The 24,445-nt window shown below is 38.4% G+C and overlaps 1 protein-coding gene across 1 annotated transcript in view; it reads left to right on the top strand.

The window, feature by feature from the left end:
* Nucleotides 1–15,162, top strand: part of LOC134798426 (nose resistant to fluoxetine protein 6-like) — a 32,200-nt gene extending 17,038 nt beyond the window's left edge. The window contains exons 8-13 of the mRNA XM_063770862.1: nt 2,105–2,290; nt 9,247–9,420; nt 10,110–10,263; nt 12,257–12,443; nt 14,236–14,378; nt 14,992–15,162. Coding sequence (XP_063626932.1) covers nt 2,105–2,290; nt 9,247–9,420; nt 10,110–10,263; nt 12,257–12,443; nt 14,236–14,378; nt 14,992–15,150 — 1,003 coding nt within the window. The 3' untranslated portion in view covers nt 15,151–15,162. The remainder of the gene's footprint in view (nt 1–2,104; nt 2,291–9,246; nt 9,421–10,109; nt 10,264–12,256; nt 12,444–14,235; nt 14,379–14,991) is intronic.
* The last annotated feature ends 9,283 nt before the right edge of the window (nt 15,163–24,445 follow it).

The following is a 24,445-nucleotide window of genomic DNA, read 5'->3' as shown; positions in this document are numbered from 1 at the left end:
ATATATATATATTACCCATAATTCCTATTTGCTAATATATGGAATGTTGACATAGTTTTGTATATACACATTCTATAACTAACTATTCTTAAATAACTTGATATACGTATATTGTTGTATTAATTAAAATAAATTTAACTAAGGAACGTCTTCCATGGTTATTACTAAATTATTTATTTGTTTATTCTTTTTATTTTCCCGATTATAATTTGGAGTGGCCGTCTAAATATGTTATTAAATCCGATAAGTTTTATGTTTATTGGGTATTGTAAGCTATTATATTGTATATAACCTACTAATTATTCTACGCTGTGGTTAAACACATGCCGCTGTTCATTACACAATTACGAACTATTTTCCAATATTTAAAATTGGCACTACATTATATTATCTATCATACTAGCTGAAGAAAATTGCAGTTGTTTGTATAAAAGCACTTAATATATTACTACTACGAATTACTTACAGTTCATCATCATCATGTCACGAATCACTAATCGAGTCACTGAATAAAAGCACCAGTTTAAAATCACTTCACTGCGACACGTTTAATTAAGGAACGTTCTCTCACCACTCGAGATAGGTGGTGTCACGCTCCCAGAGGATACTCCATATCCAGATAATGTCTCCTTCATATATTAATTGTAGTTTCGCAACGCCGGTTGTGCCATCCGCAAATGAAACGTCTAACACATTGGACAGCATGCAGTACGCTGTGGTACTTATCTTTTCCGGAGATAGGCAATAATGTCCTTTTCGACCTTCTAAAAACGCTATTATGGCAGTTCTACCTCGTACTTTGCATATTCGCACTCCTTGGCAGGTAACTCTATGTGCTTCGCAAAACACTGCCATTCTGTGTCTAACTGCTTCCAAATATGCTTGCATTTTTAAAATGGTCTGTGCTCCGATTTTCTTTTCCCGACTGCCTGTTGGTGGAGTTGTCGTAGTATTGACTTGTCGTCCTGTATATTTTATTTACCCGTTCCGATTGTTTACTTAATCCGAGAATCGTGGTTCGGGTTGACTCCATATTGGGTGGTTATTATTGATATGAGAGATCGACTTTGATTTCCTTTAAAGCTGCCGCCGAGGAGTCGGCTGCCTGCTCGCTAAATTTCTCGATCGCGTCCTTATTTGGTGCCGCTATTCACGTCCCCGCGCACACTGCCGCTTTGCGACCAATACACTCTTCTCACTGGTGGTGCTGTTCCTTGTAAGCCGTGGGGCCGCCGGAGGGGTCGGACTGTCTCCGAGTTGCTTGGCCGTGTCCCTCTATGTGCCGCTGCAAGCGGAGTCTCCTGGCTCAGTTCCCCTTGACTCTCTGCCGATGTTAGCGCGACTGTCACATTGATTGTCTCGTAGCCGATTCTTTGTCCTTGGTCTACCCAGATACGCACCGACTTTGTGACGCTCCTGTTTCCTATTGGACAATTTCCCAGTTCGACGGTAATTGTACTGCTGCCGGCCATCGCTGCTAGGTCTGGTTTTTAGGCGCTACTACTTACTGCTGTACCTTCCATAGCTTGCTTCGCGGTTTGTTGCCTGCTGAAGCTGATGTCACGATGTTGATGATCTCCTAGTCGCTTGATGCTGGCGCGCAGGCGATGGTGACGAGTTGGTGTCCTCAATTGCAACCATGCGTCCCCCCACTGTGACGCGCTGGCAGGGTCGCCATGTAAAGTTGGGAGCGGAGCAGTAATGAAACACAGGGCTGTTGATTCAAGACTAACTCTTTATTCATTAAAACTAGTATATATAAACTTTGATTTAGGTCACACGTGTTTAGGTGGGGAGGCTTACACGTGGAAGGTGTCAAATGGTTGTTTACCTAAATTCCATTCCTTATATAGAGGAGAGTCATCTTACATGACTCTCCTTATATGGTACCGCTAAGTTATCTGATCCTTATGATCTAGTTACATGTTATTCGAACCCATAACTACCTAACCTTCTATACCTACACTCCACTTTTATCAAAGGCAATACAGAACACTCTCTCTCCTCCCTCTTTCTTACCTCTATAATGACTCTCTTGTACTTACACTTAGAGTTTTTTTTCAAACATGGAAAAAACTACAGTCATCATTCCAATTTTCATCAGATTGACCCCAACGTACGCCCTCATAATATTCACGATCATGACCTTGATACGGCACTTGGGAGACGGGCCGCTCTGGGACTTGCTGGTTGCCAGCGAAGCGCCGGCCTGCAACCAGTACTGGTGGGCGCACATGCTCTACATTAACAACTATATCTATGACAATTCGCATTGTTTCCCGCAGAGCTGGTGAGTTGCCATTTTTTTTTATGTATGTTCCTCGAAACCTCGAATAAGGGCTGATTTAGACGGCGCACGAGCTCGCGATTTTAGTTACATTGCTGACTGTTGGTTACGTCCAATTCAACGAACCGATCAAAAACCGCAATGTAATGAAACTCGCATGCGAGTTCGCACGCTGTCTAAATCAGCCCTAAGGGATAGATTACCAGATTTTTCTGACGAAAAATGGGAGTAGACATCACAATTTCAAACCACCCACCATACATAAGTATGTCAATAGTCCGACATAAAAAGCGCTGGTAGCCTAGCGGTAAGAGCGTGCGACTTTCAATCCGGAGGTCGCGGGTACAAACCCCAGCTCGTACCAATGAGTTTTTCGGATGTACGAAATACCATTTGATATTTATCAGTTGCTTTTCGGCGAAGGGAAACATCGTGAGGAAACCGGACTAATCCCAATAAGGCCTAGTTTCTCTGGGTGGGAAGGTAAGAACGCAGTCGCTTTCGTAAAAACTATTGCCTACGTCTATTCTTGGGATCAGTTGTCAAGCGGACCCCAGGCTCCCGTGAGCCGTGGCAAAATGCTGGGATAACGCGACGCGAGGAAGAAGAAGTCCGACACGAAACATGAAAGTATATGGCATTATGCCTTATGAAATCATAATATTTAGGTGTCCGTGCCTTCGCTTGAACCACATTATGAGATAACACCCTTGTAACTCAGCCCTAATCAAGCGAATTCATCAACTAGTAGCGCCATCTATCGCGCTACCCAAGTACTAATGTCGACCGGTTGCCAGCGCTCGGCTGCTTTCTCTTCAGTACGCTTTTGTAACTCAGCCGAGCAACACGTTTACAAAGCAAGTTTAAAAAGATCAAGAAATTTAAATCGTAAAAATATTTTGAAAACCTCCGACTTCGTGACATTCCGCTCGGTGCCCATGGCCCAGCGACGAGACGCAGTGACCTTCCTACAGGCACCGTCATAAAAAGTACACGGGTACTTACGCCTTATGGCTTCGTCCTGTGGGACAACAAGCGTCGTCCCGTGAGACGACATGGCGTCGTCCCGTGAGACGACGAGCGTCGTCCCGTGAGACGACAAGGCGTCGTCCCGTGAGACGACAAGGCGTCGTCCCGTGAGACGACATGGCGTCGACCCATGAGACGACATGGCGTCGTCCCGTAAGACGACATGGCGTCAACCCGTGAGACGACAAGGCGTCGTCCCGTGAGACGACAAGGCGTCGTCCCGTGAGACGACAAGGCGTCGTACCGTGAGACGATAAGACATCGTCCCGTGAGACGACAAGGCGTCGTCCCGTGAGACGACATGGCGTCGTCCCGTGGTATCGTCCTGACACACGACTTGGTATTGTCCTGACAGACGACATGGCAGCGTCTTGTAAGACGACGAGCATCGTCTCGTTAAAAGACCTTGTTACATTCCGCTCAGTGCCCGTGGCCCAGCGATGAGACTAAGTGAGCTCTTATAGCCATCATCATAAAGAGAATACCTACGGGTATAAATGGCACACAGCGTCGTCCCGTCGGACGACAAGCGTCGTTGCGTGAGACGACATAGCGTAGTCCCGTGAGATGACATGACATCGTCCTGTGGGACATCAAGCGTCGTCCTGTAAAACAATAACGCGTCATCCTGTGATACGACAGGCATCGCGATGAGTTACGTCATCATGTGAGAAGACATTGCGCCATCCTGTGGTATCGTCCCGTGAGAGGATATTGCGTCCCATAGACGTTGCGTTGCATTGTTTCATAAGACTACATTTTGTCGTATCGTGAGACATTAATGCGTCGTCCTATGAGATGATATCGCATCGTCCTCTGAAATGACATTGAAATGATGTTGTCTTGTTAAACAAAAACCGTTGTCTCATGGTCTACCATTAATACGGTAGCGGACGTCTTATTGGTCGCTTTATCGTTCGATGTCTGCACAGTCGGCCTCGCATTTGAGATCTGCATGGTCATGAACCAATGCACGACTTAGTGGGCGTTATCATCATTGTAGCCGACCAAATGGTGTGTCACCTTTTAGAACGACGAGCAGCAGAATTGCTATTAGCGGGTTTGGCGCGAAATTGATAACGAAATGCAGTTACAGTAATTGTCTCAACCTGCCAGGAAAAAGGAAGGTTTCCGTCTTGGTCGTGTACAAATGTTGGTCTGGGTCGATAACAAACAATTCCCGTGAGATACCAAACAAACCAAAAATATACATTCTGAGGATCCTAAACTGTATGACTAACCGGCCATGAAAAATAGCAGTTAAGAAACTGTGAAAAGGGAAAAGTACAAAGTGAAAAACCTTGTGTTATACTTTGCCCAACTAGATCCTATACCAAAAAGAGAGAGGGGGAGGCAAGAAAATTGACGTTAGCCTTAAAGAAGGAAAGAAAACTAAAACTCTCTCTTCTGAATAGGAATACCAATACAAGTATAATGCCAATTCATTTACGGCTCTGTCATAGGCTAACAAGAGATATCTCTTTATTGCGGCTCTAAACCTGAAAAGAATAGAGTTTATGATACTCATATATATTAGTGAAAAATCATCGCACTAAATCCCTCTTTTGAATGATGAATGACTAGTCAGGTTAATAGTGTCTTTGGGAATACTGAAGCATCTCCTGTATACTCTCTAAATATTGACCATTAGCTAAAAAATTGCGGCCTGTTACAAAGAGAAATCTTTTACTTACTTTAAATCGTCTACTATGTAGCTGTGAAACAGAGACCACTGAACTAAGACTAACACGTAGAAAACAGCAAGTACCTTCAATCGCATTCCGTCCAATAGACCGAACTGACAAAGGCATTTATAATGTAATTAGTGCTCTATTCACATCAGTCAGGTAGAAACTTGGGAAATTAGGTTCAAAATTCAAGCAACAAGCTCCACTTCGGAAGATTATCTAAGCAGCGGGTTGTCAATCGACCTGCCGTTGGTATAACAATCATACATCATAAAACGTTGACCATAAATGTTACATAGTTCAATTTCAAAGGAAATGAACTCTTACTGGTAATATAACTATCGGAAACAGACGGTATTTGTAGGAGGTGCTTTCACAGAATGTCTAAAAGGACCAACTAGTAAAATATTAAATTAGTATGGCAATCCGCATAGTTACCCATGATTGTTCAATAGGTGAAACATCGGTTTCTTTAGTGGTAAATGTTATGCCTATGTAGAAGATGAGGCGGCCCTTCAAGTTATGTACATAAATAAAGAATTTATGAAAAGATTTTTCGGTAGTTTAGTTAGAGTGGAGTTACTGATTCTGTTTCGAAAAATCGCGAATTGAATTAGAGGTGAAGCCGCCTAAGAGAACTAAGCTGTCGAACCAATAGCCACGGTCCACGGCTTTACATCTAAACGATGATTGTTTAATTTCTCCAAATAGACAAATTAAAATGAAGTCACTTCAGAAACTTTGAAACCATGTGGACTGCGGGGCGAGCCAACGTACATACAAACGTACAACGTACGTAAACGTACACACATGCGTAATATGTAGAAAATATTTGCAGGCAGTGACCGATAGCAGATACCGGATTCTGAAAGAACACGGATCAGAAATATCCTTCTTTCGATTTCCAGATGAGAGGTTTCCTTTGCAGATAAGGAAGTACTCACGTGATTTTATAAAAGAACAACAACATACGGTGGTTCGGGAAAAAATGCAAGATCTAAGCGAAATATGATCCCAGTAGTGACTCATGACAGTCATGACTACAAATATGTTCGCCGGTTAAATAGAGCCTGCAATTTACTCTGAAAATCAACACTAGTTCTGCTGTCATTGCCAGATCTAAGTACAATAAGCTTAGCTGAAAGGTAGTAGTCCAGGGTTTACAGCATACTGTTGTAACAGGTCTCGTAGGGCATGTAATTGGAAACGTCATCGTCAATGCAATCAATTAGAGTTCCAGGTGTAGTACCCTACAAAATCATCGTGTCTTGGTTATAGGGCAGATGCGCTGCTAATCGAATTACAGCATTAGTTGTGAAGACAACTACAATTCATATATTTATATATTCATGATAATAAGCTTATATCATTAAATACAGTAAATATGAGATGTCAGTAGACATATATCAACGTTACGTCAGGCGTAGCTCACTCCGCGGTTTCGTCGCCTCGCTACAAGTACATGCGGCCCACACCAATTTTGGTGCTAGACACCACTAGTAGTTGCCGCGCACCGCTATGGAACGGACGCCTGCTCGCGCTTGCGCCACCTTGCGGTCATAATCTGTCGTAATAGTACATACTATTATTTATTCTATGATTACGTCAAGGTAGTGACATGAATATAATATGTCGCAGAAAGGCCTAGATCATCAAATAATTGTTTATTTGTGCGCATCATGATGCCTAATTAACACTAGGGTTCCCTCAAGATCATCAAATGATACACAACTTGATTGCACGAAAGCCAATAAACAACACACAACGTCCTTGTATTGCTAAATTTCTAATCAAAAGTACCTACAAATTAATAATAATAATAATTCAGCCTATATACGTCCCACTACTGGGCACAGGCCTCTTCTCACTCGCGAGAGGGCTTGGGCTATAGTCCCCACGCTGGCCTAATGCGGATTGGGGCTTCAAAGTACAAATTAAGAAATCAATATAATATTTGGTAATGAACACGTCTACACGTGTTAAGGTTTGACAGGAATTGTGCCACAGCATCGCCCGCGCGCGCCGGTGCTGGCAGCACTTGAGATTAGATGACATCATGAGACACCCGTGGTTTGTGCCACTGCAATGGTATAATGCCAAGAACTTACTGGTTCGGACCAATATACAAATAATAATAATGTTTTAATCTGTCTGGATGTTACGAAAGTTCCGCAATTGGTTTGAAAAGGTTGCACTACAATTTAAAGTGGATAGGTCCACCTCCTCTACTCTTACTCAAAGAGTCTTTCATAGTCAGTCAAGAGGTTTTTACACTCTTATTAGAAGATCGTATGTATACGAAAGCATTAAAAACTCACACAACGTGCTAAGTCTAACAATAAAGCACAATCCATTACCAGCGCGCGAACCATAAAATCTTCAGTTTGGGAATCAGCTTGCCACCAGAAAGAGTGAACATTAAACAACCTACAATTACAAGCCTTTATTATAATTAGCCTAAAAATTATGGGTGAAGGCATTGGAATTATTCAAAGATTAAAAAATCTATAATATCCTACTTGGTAGACGGATCTTCAGTCTACGCACAACATCATGGTGAGATGCCATCCACAACAACTGGAGTTGTCTGCATCACTTTAAATTCATAATCATCGCCTCCATACGATTGTCACCTTCGTGTCAGTGATTCTGTTCATTCGTTACATTCGCTTGCATGACTGACAAGCATATAATAGAAGCTTCGTTGACCTGGCACTAGCCTAATTGGCAAGTTTTCAGTTATCTGTGGGGAGTAATAAATTTAGCAGCATAATTGACACTTAAAATAGGTAGGAGCCTACCATTTCATATAAGAATTAATATCTATTCATGGCTTACTATTAATATGGTTGTTTTTTAAAGCAACCCTCACCTAAAACTAATCAGTAAGGAAGGATGTATTATCGCCTCAGTTGAAACTACTGCTAGGGTGTTGAGAGTTGTTACTTGTTAGAAACGCATACATAAAATCATGAAGTGTTGTATTTTCTTCTTCACTTTCTGACGTTACTTTCAGGCAGAGGAGTACTTGATTCGAAATAAATCTCAATTGCTTCCACAAATAAGAACATCATGTTTATAATTTTTAACACATTTACGGAATATGTTGTCCTTATGTAATGATAGCCCATTAACAAATAAACCTGGTATACCTAGTCAATAACTATGTATTAATATCTAAATAATGTCAATATCGTATTGTAGTGGGTACCTATACAAACCTTTGGTTATTTGTCCACATTAAAAGTCATATTACATTACATCTGGCCTATGATGCAACTTACCAATTTACATTAAATTGTTGGAAAATACGATAAATCAGAGAGGACCCAAGCTTTTTCAATTAGTTACAAGAATTTTAAACAGTGGATGGGCCGCAGTGCTTTATTTGTGTTAAGCAGTAGATAAGTAGTAGTAATATCATGACATCATACAACAAAACCTTTTTTATCACCTAGTGGGCTATTGTAAGGAAAGAATCAGGTAGTTTGGACGGGTTTAATGTAAAACTCACTCGATGAGGTTCACGTTACACGCATCAGAGCTACTACTTCAGATAGTGGTTACACTTAAATTTGTACGACCTACAAGTACCTACTTATGTCTTTAATTATGATTTTAGGGACAGTCTTTCAACTAATAGTCACACAGTTTTGTTTTATATAAAAAGTTAAGTAGTTTTATAGTCGCAATGGATAACTTATGTTGCCAGTTAGTGCTAACAATTGTCTCATCTATCGGTAATTACAAATAAGGAAAATCTAGTTAAGGTTTGACGTAAACAATCCTTTAGTATATCAATACGGAATAAATTTCAAGCCCATATTCTTATCAAGTGATTTTTGCATAAATTTAAATATTATCAGTCACAGTACGCCCGGGCCAGCGCCGGCAGAGGTTTAAACACGTCTCATAATGTGGTTCAAGCGAAGGCACGGACACCTAAATAGAACCGTTTTTCCCCCGAAGGGTAAAAAACGGATATTTAGGTTCCTGCCGAAGCTTGAACCACACCTAAGGGCCTTGCCGGCTTATGTGGTACTGAAGAGAAAGCAGCCGAGCGCTGGCAACCGGTCGACATTAGTACTTGGGTAGCGCGATAGATGGCGCTACTAGTTGATGAATTCGCTTGATTAGGGCTGAGTTACAAGGGTGTTATCTCATAATGTGGTTCAAGCTTCGGCAGGAACCTAAATATCCGTTTTTTACCCTTCGGGGGAAAAACGGTTCTATTTCTGTCAGGTACTTAGCAGCAGACACGCAGCTGTTCGGCGTGGGTCTGCTTTTGTGTATCCTCTTCCGGAAATGGCGTTCGCAGCTCCTCGCGCTCATCGTCATGTTAGTCATCTCTATACTCATTCCTGCAGCACACACCTACTTCCAAAATCTTGACGCGGTCGTCTTTCAGAGTCCAGAGTGAGTAATCCTTCTTGTTTTAACCTTTTACTAATAATGTATGGAAAGGAGGACACTAGGTATATTATTAGCTACTAGAATTCATCTAGTGGGGTAACACCATCATAATTAAATGTCAAACTTAACATTCAATGTCTTTATTCTAATTAGTGATTCTGAGTATTGTAAGAGTGAATTGCAAAAAAATTTTTACATAGTTAAGCACCTGTAATTAGTCTAAAGTTAATTGAATCCATTGTGTTGCCACAGTTAAGACATTTCTATTTAAGTTAGATGCATGAAAGTGTATTAGCGTATGATATAGACTTATATATATATGTGTACGAATTAAGTACAATAAATAAAATACAATACAATTTACATAGTTAATTTTCGTAACACAAATGAATCAATTAAGTTAAGACTAATCACAGCTTCTTAACTGCGCTTAATTACGTACATTTTTTTTGCAATTCACTCGTAATCATCTGTTTTAAACCCGTCCAGTGCTAGGGGTTCCAAATTAAGTCTATCCTAGATGCCTCTTGCCAATACTGCAATTTATATGCAATGTACAATAGCACCTAACCATCGGTTATTCTTATGAAGACAAAACACATTTTCAAAGATGCAATAAGATTGATGAGTGTAGAAGATGGTACAAACTTTTTAGAATAGCTACCTAATAATATAATTCTCATTGGATTCAGGGTCTTACGTAGTATTTATCACACCGAGGACACTTACCGCCTGGTATTTGTCCGTGGACACACGAACCTATCTACATACACGTTGGGTATCGCCGGCGGGCTGCTGGCCTACCACTGGTTGAAGAATGACCACAAAATCTCTGCTCGACTGCAGGTTAGTACCTGTGTTCCTTTCCTACTGAATCGAGGCACAAACTTGTCTAAGAAGATAATATGTTGGGCATAGCTGCAGAAAATCTCTTCACGTCTGCAGGTTAGATAGTACCTGTGTAGGAACACATTCCCCTGTAGGAAAGGATTCCTACTGAATGAAGGCACAAACTTGTCTAAGTACTTATACATAATATGTTAGGCATCACCGGAGGGGTGTCTGCTTAGCACTGGTTGAAAAGTGACCAGAAAATCTCTGCACGTCTGCAGGTTAGTGCCTGTATTTCTGTCCCACTGAATGAAGGCACAGACTTGTCTAAGTACATAATTATTATATTGGGCATAGCCGGTGGGCTATTAGAATACCTACAATTGGCTTAAAAACGATCAGAAAATCTCTGCACGTCTCCAGGTTAGTACCCGTGTAGGAACATTCCACCGTATGAAAGGATTCCTACTAATGAAGGCACAAACTTGTCTAAGTACTTATACATAGTATGTTAGGCATCGCCGGAGGGGTGTTTGCTTAGCACTGGGTGAAAAGTGACCAGAAAATCTCTGCACATCTGCAGGTTAGTGCCTGTGTTTCTGTCCCACTGAATGAAGGCACAAACTTGTCTAAGTATATAATATGTTGAGCATCGCCGCTGGGCTGCTGGCATATCACTGGTTGAAGAACAACCAGAAAATCTCTGCACATCTACAGGCTAATTGGAAGACAATCAACTCTAACACTTAACAACAAACTACTCATATACAAATGTATAATAAAACCGATATGGACTTATGGAATACAGCTATGGGGATCAGCCAGCAACTCAAACTTAGAAATACTTCAAAGATTCCAGAACAAAACCCTAAGAATGATCACGTGTGCACCATTATTGGTCAGAAATAGTGAAATACATGAATACACAGAAATACCAACTATAAAACAAGAGGTAAACGAATACTGCAAAAAGTACAAAGAAAGACTTCAAAACCACTGCAACGAATTAGCCAGAAACCTGTTAAACGAACAAGACTACACACCGAGGCTAAAAAGATGGCACATCCTAGGGCTAGACCAGAGACAATAAGCCCCCACGTAAACTGGTGATGGTGCTCAGTGGAACACCACCCTACATAACAACTTAAAAAAAAAAAAAGAAACAAACCATCTGATTATGGCTAGAACAGCCGATTGCAGATTTACGTTGAAAAGAAAAAAAAAAAACATCTACAGGTTAGGCCAAGCCATATGTTATTCCCACTCTATCTCTAAATTCCTCTAGGAGCAAACTGAAACACTTAATAGATTATAAGCACTCCTGATCCTGAAATGAAAAGAATACTACAGTCGACTCTCGTTAATTCTAAACTCAAGGGACTTTTAAAATATTACGAATTATCGAGAGTTTGAAATATCAAATGGTTCGAAATTTTTGAGAGAAAAAATATGAAAGTTCCAATTATTGAGTTATAATCAATTATGATTAACTGCAAATTTTTTAACAATATCAAAAGGTACATTTTTACATGCACATAGATAATGAGAATTAATTATTAGTCTTTCGGAAGAAGTCTGTAATATTAGTTTTCTTCAAAACACATTGCTGAGACTGATCAATAACTTTGTTTTATCGGAAATACCTAGTGCCTGAAATGCTTTTACAATAACAAATGCTGTTGCAACGATGAACTTGAACTTGTCTCAAAATGTAGGGTAACATGTACCTTTGCAATCTGATAACTTTGAATTGTCGAGTGTTTGACGCCTATGAGTTCGAATTAACGCGTCGTTTTCTTACGTAGCGATGATTTATTTGTTCGAATTACCAAGTGCTTAAATTTTTTTTGATTTTTTTCGAAATATAAAGAGATTTTCTAGGGAACTCATGATAACTTCGAATTATAGAGAGGTTCGAATTATCGCGGGTTTGAATTAACGAGAGTCGACTGTATTTACATTTCATACCTCTTTATTTATTTTTAATTATTGTAAAAATATATTTCAGAAATTCCCCTGGGTGCAGTGGTTGATGTTTCCCACCGGGGTGGGCCTGATACTCACGGGCGGTATCTTCTACATCGACGGCTTTGAGCCTTCCACCCTGCTCCGGGTTCTATATGCGTGCCTCCACAAACCTATCTTCCAAGCGGTGGTCATTGTAATAATACTGGCCTGCATCTTCAGGGTTGAAAGTAAGCTAAAGCATAAGTTAAGAAGTACCATCACGCTCCGCGATTGTTGAGCCATTTAGGGTCCTAGCTAAATTGGTCGTTTAATATTTACGCTATCGAATTGTTGTCCGATTTAGCTAGGACCTTAAATGGCTCAACAATCACGGAGCGTGACTGTACATATCATAAATAAAGGAAGATTGATAAAAAGTAATGCCCCTTGCTGGTATCTTGAAAAAAAAGTAATAAAATGTTTTTGTAAAACATTAAACAGCGCCGGCTTCTAGTTTTTTTTTTTCAATTTATCTGGGACAAAAAACAGTAACACACAGGGTTCAGACACAGAAATAGAGTACAAAGGATAATAAGGTGTGAGACCAACAACATCGTCCACAGATTACTAGATTACCTACTGATTTATATGCACATCAGTACAGTCACCTGCAATAATATGTTACACAACGAAGGCCGCAAAAATATCTGACACGATTCACACGATCTTATTTGTAGAGCCATAAGAGCGTGTCACATATTTTTGCGGCCTTCGAAGAGTAATATATTATTGCAGGTGACTGTACATCCATTTAAAACAAGTAAAGTCCATAGAGATAGACCGAGACAAGTCTGCAACGATTTTGATAGCACACGCAGTGCAAGTGTTATTTTAAACGTCAAACTTCTATGAAATTATGACGTATAAGAATAACACTTGCACTGAGTAGGCTATCAAAATCATTGCAGACTTTTCTTGGTCTAACTATACATCTTAAGGGCCGATACAGACGGACTGCAATCCGACTGCATTTTGTATTGGAACTGCTCGCCGTCTGCACGCCAACTGCCACGTCGGCGTGCAGTTCCCACACAAGTTGCAGTCGGGTTGCAGTCCGTACTGGCCCTTAGCTTTGACGTGAAAGTGTGATGTCACTGCATAGTCTGTCCAGCTAGCTTAGTCTAAAAACGGTAATATCGTCTCTACTACTAAAATCTACTACTAAAATTTTTGTTCAGAAACTACATGGTATTAAATGAAAGGGCTTTTTAAGCCGAAATATAATGACGTGATTATATTTTTAGAATCGGCATAAAAAGCCCTTTCATTTAATACCACACACAATAGACATAGACATAGACATAGACATAGAAAAATTTTATTTAACACCACATTGAAAAATATTTACAGGCAATGCTACAAAACATTATAAGCTTAGAATTAAACTTAGAATTAAATAGGTTTCTGATCAAAAAAATTTTTTCCCCATAAGTACAAAAAAAAGGATGACGTCATAATTTCTCTCCTTTTTTAGGGTTCCGTACCCAAAAGGTAAAACGGGACCCTATTACTAAGACTTCGCTGTCCGTCCGTCCGTCCGTCTGTCTGTCACCAGGCTGTATCTCACGAACCGTGATAGCTAGACAGTTGAAATTTTCACAGATGATGTATTTATGTTGCCGCTATAACAACAAATACTAAAAACAGAATAAAATAAAGATTTAAATGGGGCTCCCATACAACAAACGTGATTTTTGACCAAAGTTAAGCAACGTCGGGCGTGGTCAGTACTTGGATGGGTGACCGTTTTTTTTTGCATTTTTTTCCCGTTTTTTTTTTCATTATGGTACGGAACCCTTCGTGCGCGAGTCCGACTCGCACTTGCCCGGTTTTTTTATATTTTTTGGTGCTACGGGTCAAATTGATTCAAATGGTCTACAGATCAATCGTACCAATTTTCATACCTTTAACACCATTTGCAGTATTTTACTGAATTTCTGGTGAATTAACACTATTACACTAAACTGTGTGGGCTTTCAGATACGTACCGCGGCATCGTCGAGTGGCGTGGTTTTTCATGGATGGCCCGTTGCACGTACAGCGCTTTCCTAGTGCACGGGCCGATACAGCGTGGTCTGATTGGTGCCGGGCGACAACCTACATTTATGTCGGAGTATTATGTGGTACGTACTGTTCTATAGACCATTGCACTATAACATACGCCCATGCCCTTAAAACACATTAAGTTTATTTGGATATCAGCGGATTAGGGGCCCTAGCCAAGGTGACAATCATTTTTTTTAACTGACTTTAAATAAGGAGGAGGTTATCAATTTGACCGTATTGTTTTTTTTGTATGTATGTAAGCAGGCGTGGCTCACTCTGCGATTTCGTCGCTTCGCTACACGTAGCTAAAAGTACATCCGTTCCACACCAATTTTGGTGGCTAGCCAAAAGCCGCGCGTGGCGCTGTCGCCACCTAGCGGCCATATCTGTCCTGATGCCGCGCTTTGTTAGAGAGTGAGTCTTCTGTACCTAGTACTATTATATTATTTATTCTGTGATGTAAGTAACACTTTATTGTACGGAAGAGAGAAATAAAGGTACATCAGATAGAACATAAATATAGTACAAGGGCGAACTTATCCCTAAGAGGGATCTCTTCCAGTATGTTACTTCAGACAGATGCGAACGAAAAGTTTGTCGATTTGGTTAGGGCTCTTGTTGATCTGATAAATGCTTAAAAATACTCATAAAATTATCGATTTGATAATAATTTCCATGTATTTCCAACAGTTAACAATCCTCGCATCGACCATCTTTCTTTCATACGGGCTGGGTGCGTTGCTGTGGATCGCCGTGGAGTCTCCGCTCGCTCAGGTTTCTAAAACGGCCCTCGCGCCGCCCCGTCCAGAGAAGGTGGAACCGAATGAAGAGGTTACTTCTAAAGTCTGAGCTCACCGTTGAACGTTATTATAACTGTATTCTTTATAATGGTTTTGTTTTGTTTTAAAAATAAAATTAATAAAAGTTATTTAAATTGTCATTTATTCTATACATATACCAGTGCCCTGTTTATCAACAGCTTGTAACTTGTAATATTAGGTCATTACCTATGAAATTGGCGTTTTGTTCGGAGAATTTCAACGAAACACGAATTTCCATACAATTAATTTTGCGGATATTTTTTTGATGGCTAATTCAAACCAAACAAAATTTTTCCAGTAATTTTTGACACCTTTAAGGTATGTTTTCAATATCTCCATTTCTTGAAAATTGGTACCATTAGAAAAATATAAGTAATTTTAATACTCGAACCGACAGCACATGAAAAGACCTATTTTAAAGGCTTAATTCTGAACACTTAACAATAAAAAATAACAATTAATTGCTGTCAAGCAGTTTGGCGAAATCATATTGTAGTTTTATTGTAATTGTGTATGTACTTTTGTAAAAAAAAAAAAACTAGGATCAGACTTATATCTATGAACAAAAACGCCAATTTCATAGGTAAGGACCCAATACAAGTGGAAGTCCTTCTCTAACTAAAGCTGTCAAAAACGGACTTCCACTTGTATTACAAGTTACAATGTTTTGATAAACAGGGCACTGGTCTAATAGCTATTTGTTTTACATGGGGGAAAACAAAATTTTCCTCTCGTGTAAAACTCAATATTTTTCACCACACCAACGCTAGGAAAATGTTAACTTTAGTCACAGTCCATATAAAATTGAACTGTCGATACACCAGGTACGAGTATATTGAGCGTTTTCACATTGCCCCGATATCGGGTGTCAGATAGAAGTAGCCAGGGGCCAGAACCCCTAGCACAGATTAATAAATAGTTACTAACCCCTAGTGTACATTTTTTTCGATAGCGTGACGAAAGTTCGCGTTTCTAAGTCTATTTTGTATGGGATTTTGAACAGCGCGCCAAGCGGGACGTTTGGAAACTAAATCCCATACAAAATGAGACGCGTACGTAACGTCTCGCTATGTAATGAAATTAACACTAGGGGCTTTGCTAGGGGTAAACGACTTTTTTTAACCTCGACTAGAGTTAGACCAAGAAAAGTCTGCAGCGATTTTATAGCCCACGCAGTGCAAGTGTTATTTATATTAACAAACAGAATTACTTTTGCATTTATAATATTTAGTAGGGAACTTGTAAACAAATACACAAAAATACATATAAAAAAGTAACTTAAACAACTAACAACTAAACTTTTCTAGCCTCCTAAGGCCCAGCCATACAAATGCAAAACCCAAAATTTGCCAATGAAATTTGAACCTATAGTGTAGGTAAAAGGGTTGATTTTTATTTGTTTTAATATTTAACGAAACAAAAGAAACACAACTCTGTTCCAATTGAATTATGGTTTAAATTTCATCGAACTGAAAAAGTACTATATGTAGTAGGTAGCCCCTGGGGCCTTATATGGCTAGACAACTAAAAAAAAACATTACTAATCAATTTTTACTTGACTTCACCATAATATATTTTGCTTACAAACCTGTTAACGGTAGTCTATTGACGTCAAAGCGCTATTAGGTGTTTAAGAACATGGGCGCTTGAAAGATGAGAGAATTTAGTAAAGTTGTTTAAAATAACTAAAATTAATTAATGTTAAAATAACTTACAGAAACCGGACAAGTGCGAGTCGGACTCGCCCACCGACGGTTTTAGTATTTGTTGTTATTATAGCGGCAACAGGAATACATCATTTGTGAAAATTGCAAATGTCTAATAGCCATCACGGCTCATGAGATACAGCCTGGTGATAGAGCCTTATAATATTTAAAACTTTCGCGTTTTGAACACATATTAACTCACATTTATTTATAGACGGGTCTATCGCGAATTTATTTCATTACTTATCTTTATTTACCGACGTTTCGACACAGGTATCTGGTCGTGGTCGCGGCTAACCTGCGGGCGCAGCACGGTTCCATTTTTATCGCCTGATGTGTGATCTATCTCCGGATGTGTGCGTGGATATTGTGAGTGTTGCGTGTCGGACTATTGACAATAATTAACATTATGTGTGGGTGGTTTGAAAATGTGATGTCTACCCCAAACTTTTTCATACACTTTTCGTCGGGTAGTTGCACAAATCTCTGTTTTGATATTTTGCTGGGACATCAGTTAGCCGCGACCACAACCAGTGAAACCTGTGTCGAAACGTCGGTAAATAAAGGTAATAAAATAAATAGACCCGTCTATAATTATATGAGTGAACTCTTTGTAATAGGATTCCGTTTTTACCCTTTGGGTACGGAACCCTAAAAACAGTCTGTATGTATTCCTTATTATATACACGTCTGTGTTACTAATAGGTAAACGGTGACGTATTTGATGTCCCCGGTTGCGAATTTATAAAACTACAAATTATTGACCATGATATTCAGAAACCGATACGTTCTCAAAGTTGCCGTTTACCACAAAATTGATCTCCAAGAAATTAGTTTGATTCATTTTGCTATTAAACGATATAATACGATACGATTATGAAATAATAGATTTCAAAATAACATCTATACAATAAATATACATTTAGTGATTTACAGGTCAAATAAAAAAAAAATATTTAGACTTTGGAAAGTTTGATTTAATTTATAAAATAAAAAAGTGAAAAGTGAAAAAAATTGAAAGTGCGTGTAAAGTGAAAAGAATTGAAAATGTTTGAAGGCTTTAAAATGTTTGTGACACCTATTTTATTATTTTTCGTATGTCGTGCGGAAGGGAAGATTTTCGATTTAAATGGTGAGTTTAATCTTAATTGCTTCTGCTATTTTTATAAGTTTACAATGTACGTATACGTATAGCAGTAAAATGAGCATAATCAGTCAAAAAAAAAATTAAATTAGAAGAATACCGTACCCTAACTTTAGGTTTCATATCTGGGAGACCGACCTTTGCTCGGAAAACATATAAAAACTCAATGCGCGTTTTCTCAGAGATAATACCTAGCTAGATCGACTTTTCGACCCCTATATAGCAAATTTCATCTAAATCGTTAGAGCCTTTTCCGAGATCCCCGAAATATATAACAAGAATTGCTCGTATAAAGGTATTAAGATAGATCAATTATATTCGTACTTTTTTTTTTATATATATATTTTTTTTTTTATTGGAAAAAGGTAAACATTTGACCACAATCTCACCTGATGGTAAGTGCCGATGCAGTCTAGGATGGAACATGCTTACCTAAAAGATGTCTATTCACTAAATACCTATTATTTAACATTAATGCATTATTAACAGTGTGTTTTTACGTAACAGTTTTCCAATTTTCTCCAAAAAGACATCATAAAACCTATAATAATGATTCCAAGTTCTATCAGCTATTAAAATATAGGTAACTAAATAATTTGTTAGCACATTATTTGCCAATGCATAGCGTGCGAAAATCGGTATATCAAAACAAAATTAAAACCAAAATATTATTTTTCACATCACCTATTCGAAAAAGGGCTTTTTCTTCCCCGCTAGGAGGGATCAAAGTGGCACTTTTCTTCGCTGCTAGGAGGGATCAAAGTTGTACCTACTTTTCTGTTCTAGAACACGATTTTTTCTTTCTTGCATACAATTTTTTTTTGGTCAAATAATACATATCTTGGAACATAGCAATTTCCTCATAGTCGATGTGAAAAGCAGTATGTGTCACACGGTATCAAAATTATTTCGTCTTGGGCGTTAACACTTGAATCCCTCATTACGCTCAAGATTAATCCCGAACGTAGTGAGGGATTCTAAAGTAAAGTAGTTCTGTAGAATCCATCGCTTCATTCAGGATTCAATGTAACGGAAATATCCTATCATTTTGATCCCTTGTAACACAAACTATTTCGCGGAAAGAATACGAAGAAAAGATAACGTTATATTTATTTTTGCGGTTGGGGAGTGGGAACATTAATTGCATGTAAAAAATACGCAAGTAAGTATAATGGGTTAGCACTGATTGACTAGCACGTATGTATACATAGTTCGAATAGCCCAGAACAATGGCAAAGATTCTAAAGTCCAAAGTAAAAGAAAATTAGGATTATAAGAACAAAAAAAGACAGGAAGATATTTGCAATAGGTTTTGCTTGTTATGATGTTTAATGCAATGGCTATAAATTTTATAGTTTTATATCATAAACGAGTTAATGGTTATACTGCGAGATTAGGCGTCTAACATTGCATTTCATTTATACGATTGTGTTTTTTGGAATTAATTAACACTACAAGTTTACTGTTATATTGCCTTATTATTGTGCTAAAACACGTAAATTATTGTTTACGGATGTAGTTACTATAAAATACTATTTATCAACACCATTGTTTTTCATTTCAAAAAAATTTATTACTTTGTTTTTGGTTCAGAATCAGAATTAAATATTTTCAAATTTCTTTTGGTATTGGCACTTATTGAAAATCACGAGCTCTACCGATCCTAATATGTGAAAAAAGTGTCCCAAGATTTTTATTTCCGTCCTGTTACAATTGTTCATTACTTAGTTTACAACAAAAATGCATGGAAAATTTGCTACAATTTAAAATGGCCCGTATACAATATCAATAAGGTTTACATTTCTCCTGTGGACATCCCCAATGTTAAGACGGCTTTAATCTTAGACTTCTAAAACCCTGCGTACACAATTTTGTAGGTATAGGCTTTATTTTGTAACTAAGGGTTCCATAATATTAATAATATTAAAAACCGGCCAAGTGCGAGTCGGACTTCGAAGGGTTCCGTACCACCTACGCAAAAAACGCCAAAACAATCACGTTTGTTGTATTGTAACTAGCCGTAGGCCCTATCTATAAATATAAAACATTTAAGTAGTAAAACGCCTTTATCATGAAAATGAATTAGTCTTTATTCATATTCCAATATAAATATCAAAGTTAAAACGTTTGAAAACAACGCCATCTGTACACCGCGAAGGGAATTAAGTACATAACAAGTTACGTATTGACGTTGAAGCAATATCAACAAGTCACCTAACGTTCAAGTAGTTGCGTAAGAAATTCATAGATGGCTGAGTAAGATGTGGCATCAATCAAAAGTAAATCTTAAGTATGAGGCGCAAGGACTAGATAGAGAATGTGTCGTTACGACATTTGGTTCTGAAATATCAAATGTCTGGGTTACAGAGCGTGTCTGAACTACTTCGTCGGGCCAAAATAAGTCTTAAATAAAAGATGTAAGGTTAATTTTTGTAGATAATTCATTGAAAGTAGGAATGATTTCCAAGGTGAATGTGTCTGAACTAGGGGTAGAGTGCAGGTGCGCTTGTACTTCAGACATAATTCTTGGAAGAAATGTCTGAAGTAGGCAGGTGCGACACAGGTGTTCTGTCTGAACTAGCGTGTCTGAGTTAGCAGAAAATCATATAAAAGGGCTGAAAGGAGGGGTCGCGGATTCATTCTTCAACCAACGGACTAACAGTGACACTGGTTTTCGGGCGTAACGTAATACTGGTAGGTGAAGTTTCTCTGCTACTTTTTCTATGTGTTTGTTTTTACTTGGAATTATCCTGGTAAATTTAAACTTGGAATTTGTGTCTTTGTTTGGTTTTACGGGGACTATGTCGTCGTAACGCTAGACTTGGATTTTGGTAGAGATTCTTTACTGCCATGTATGGGGAGTTAGTTTTGTGAAGTTTTCTACATTGTGTGTTCTAAGTGCCGTCATGTTATGCAGGGACAATGTCGTTGCATTGCATAGCCGGGGCTTGGGATTGTGTCTCTGTTTGATTTTGCGGGAAGAAATTCTCGTAACGTTAAATATAGATAACAGTGTTTAAGGGAATTTCACTTTGTTTATAGTTAATTGATATTGTGAGATCTTAGTGTTTTTTTTATGGGGTAATTTTGCTATTTTAAAACCAGATCATTGTTTGGACTGACAGTTTGTCCTGCTAAGCATTCAATCCACCTAACGGTGCCAAAGGATTGGATGGTTGGGAGTCTTTTGTTCCGAGTTTGAGAGGACTCGGCGTCTCTTTTATATCAACATAAGAGACGAATTATCTCACTAGTCTCAAGGCCCCCTGTTTAGATGGATGTGGGGACGTCACGTGCGCGTCATTGGGTGTAAATCCTGCCCACTGAAGTCGACAGTAATTGAGACTAGGTCTCCTGTTAAATATATTTATATATTTCGGTGCTCCGGTTCATACTAGTGCTGGTTGCGGGGACAGACTTCTGTCGTGACTGATATTACACTTAGTCTTTGTTGCGGCAGAGTTTCCCTCGTGATTGGTGCGTGTGTGTGCTAGGGTACTGATCTACTTATATACACGGAATAGGGCGACTTATTCTTATCCACCATGCCCGCGGGCGATAAGGAGGGAGTCAAATACACTGGCCTGTAGGTTGCCTTCTCGGTTTCGCCTGCCGAACGTTACAGCTTCTCGTAGGGACCGCACTTGCGTATATTACAAAGCATTAGGTCGATGGTAAGAACGAACTATGCTTTGAATGTACTAGATCAGGGACAATGGGTAGGGTTAGGGTAGAATCACACACTCATTTTGTTGTTTATTAGGGTTCTTTTTAGTTCTGGTCAGTGAAATTGATATGGTTGATATATATTTCTCTTTAAGGGTTTAAAAATATGGTATCTTTATCCTAAAATACGAGTGGTTAAAAGGTAAAGGTTCTTACTATCTTCTTATTTTCTAATTTATATGGGGATCATTAACGGTTTTATGAAACTTTATTTCTATTTCTGGTTTTCTGGTGTAGGGACGAGGTACTGAGTAGTTCAACCTATTTTTCATGGTATTTCATAAACAATACTTAAATGTCAAGCTGGGTTTAGGAGTGCAGGCTAGTCTGAGATGGAAGGATCGAAGATTGGTTCTGTTTTAGGGACCCCTTTGGCAGACAAGAGTAGTCCATTGGGAATTTTGAGTGAAATAATGCTCATTTTGATATTTCAGTCTCATAAAACATGAATAGTTAACAGATAAACTCGGTACTTCGTTTATACATTTAGAGAACTAGGAATTCTGTCTAGATTATCAGCTCTGGGGAAAGGGATTAAGGGATTAGCATCCCTAGCTTTTGAATATAAAAAAGATAAGTAAATTCGATGACTGATGAATACTTGGCGCTTCTCTTCGTCGTCATCTAGGTACGCATAGGTTCCGGAGCGTTGGTCATAGCCCGTCTGGCTAAAGAGGTAGGGTAGGTGCTCCGATTGATGTGGTTATCGGACTAAGAGCTCCCAGACCTGCATCGAAATATAGAGGTGGTAGTCGTTTAGAAGATGATAGTTAAATATAATTATCCTTAAAATGCTAGGGAGTAAATGAGCTTACCTCAGGAGTGCTGCCTCTATAGTACCCCGGGAGCTTAATAGGCGTAGCAGGATTTTACCAAAAACATTTTTAAATTCATATTATATTTGAATATTTCATCAATAACATTTATACCTCTCCTAGAGATTCGTTGAATATTCTGTGTCTGTGACTCAATTAAAATAATCATTAAATTATTCTTTAATAACATAATAAAACATATCTTCAGTACCATAATCATTTGCTTATAATCTAGGTAAAATAAAGTAAAATTGGAGTCCAAAATATAGTTGTTACTCATTAAAGAATCTAGGGTATCTCGGTTCACTTCAGAGGGGTCCTAACTACTAGACTAGACGATCACGTGGCCAATTATTAGAATAATTAGGGAATTATGTATTTATATATTTAATTTATAAGGTTTAAGGGTGGAGAGAGTTACATTTTGGTGCAGTGACCAAGGGATGTAAAATGTACCATAGGGTGCATTTTGTATACCGAGGTTACTAAATTAGATAATAGAAAGTAAAAGTAGCCTTTCAGGCTACATTTTGGTGGCCAAGTGACGCAGGATGTAGTTTACCTGGGTTGCTATGGTTTTTCAAGATATATCTATATAAAAGTAGCCTTTCAGGCTACATTTTGTTGCAAGTGAAAGCGGAGTGTGTATGCTATGTTTTGGACTCTAAGTAAAATATTTGCTATACCTTTTAACTAATAAGACAAAAATTTACTTCATTATTTAATAATTAAGGCCTTAAATACATTTCTTCAGTTTTCAGTCTTGGTTCAGGGTAGTGTTCTTGGAGATACTGCTGTCTAGAAGGTGTTTTTCTTTCATTTTCTTTCAACATTCAGTCATGGTCAGGGACTTTTAGGAACATTCTTCATTTTCTAACTGCTAGTGTATCTTGCATCTGAGAAATAAAAAGAACATACTAATAGTTAAACAAGATTTGCCTTACTCTAAGCATAAATAGGAAATTTACTCATAGGTTAACGCTTAAGATAAGATAAGACAGGATAGTTTATAGCTAAGTCATATCATGTAAGAGTATTTTAGTTTAAATAATGAGGGGGTGAACCTTATTGCATTAGCCACCAGTAGGAAGTGTAATGGACTGATGATGAGCGGCGGGGAACAAAACACTTCATAATTACAAGTGGTCTAAAGGAATGGGGGTGAAGCCCAACTTTCTTATAAGTAGCAACGCAAATGTGACACTAAATTTGATAGCTAGTGTTTAGTTTACAACAGTCAGGATGGATTAAACGGGGGTTAGCATTCACAAAAATGTTTCACGAGTTTCTTATAGTTAGAAGCAATGGTTTTCACTTTAATTGCACATAAGTAATATTATTTCATAAATGCTTGTCTTCAACACATTCACTGCCTCCGACGCACATGTGGGTCCACCGTCATACAAGTTTGTTCCTAGTCCGCGCCCCTGGCAGTGAATGCATTAATACGAATAGATAAAATAAAAATAAAATAATTTTGTTGAGTACACTTCTTCACTTTAAGCTAGGGTCTGACCAGATTGATCTGACATATCAGGACTATGTATAGTTAGTAGATAAGATAGTTTATGATAACAGAAACAGAATCTCATACATTACTGTAGGATGGGAAGTGTGGGTATGTATGCCACTGATGTATGTACATTTATCTACTTACTCTTCAGTATGGAACCCTAAGTCACAACATTTATCAAGAAAGCTGAAATATGTATATTTCTGTTTACTGTTCATAGTCATTGCTATTATCAACTAGAGCTTGGCTTCTTAGATATCAAAACTGCTCAAATAATTTCATGAAAATCGATTAAGATATTTAACGCGCTAAGCAGCGTGCATACAAAGTCATAATTAGTAGTATGGAGACATATTATCATAGGTGACTTAGAATTTAGTACTGTTCTTGATTGCGGTCAAATTAGTATACAGTTGGTT

This window comes from Cydia splendana, chromosome 16 (assembly GCF_910591565.1).
Source record: "Cydia splendana chromosome 16, ilCydSple1.2, whole genome shotgun sequence".
Classification (NCBI taxonomy): Eukaryota; Metazoa; Arthropoda; class Insecta; order Lepidoptera; family Tortricidae; genus Cydia; species Cydia splendana.
This window is presented reverse-complemented; position numbering and strand designations above follow the sequence as displayed.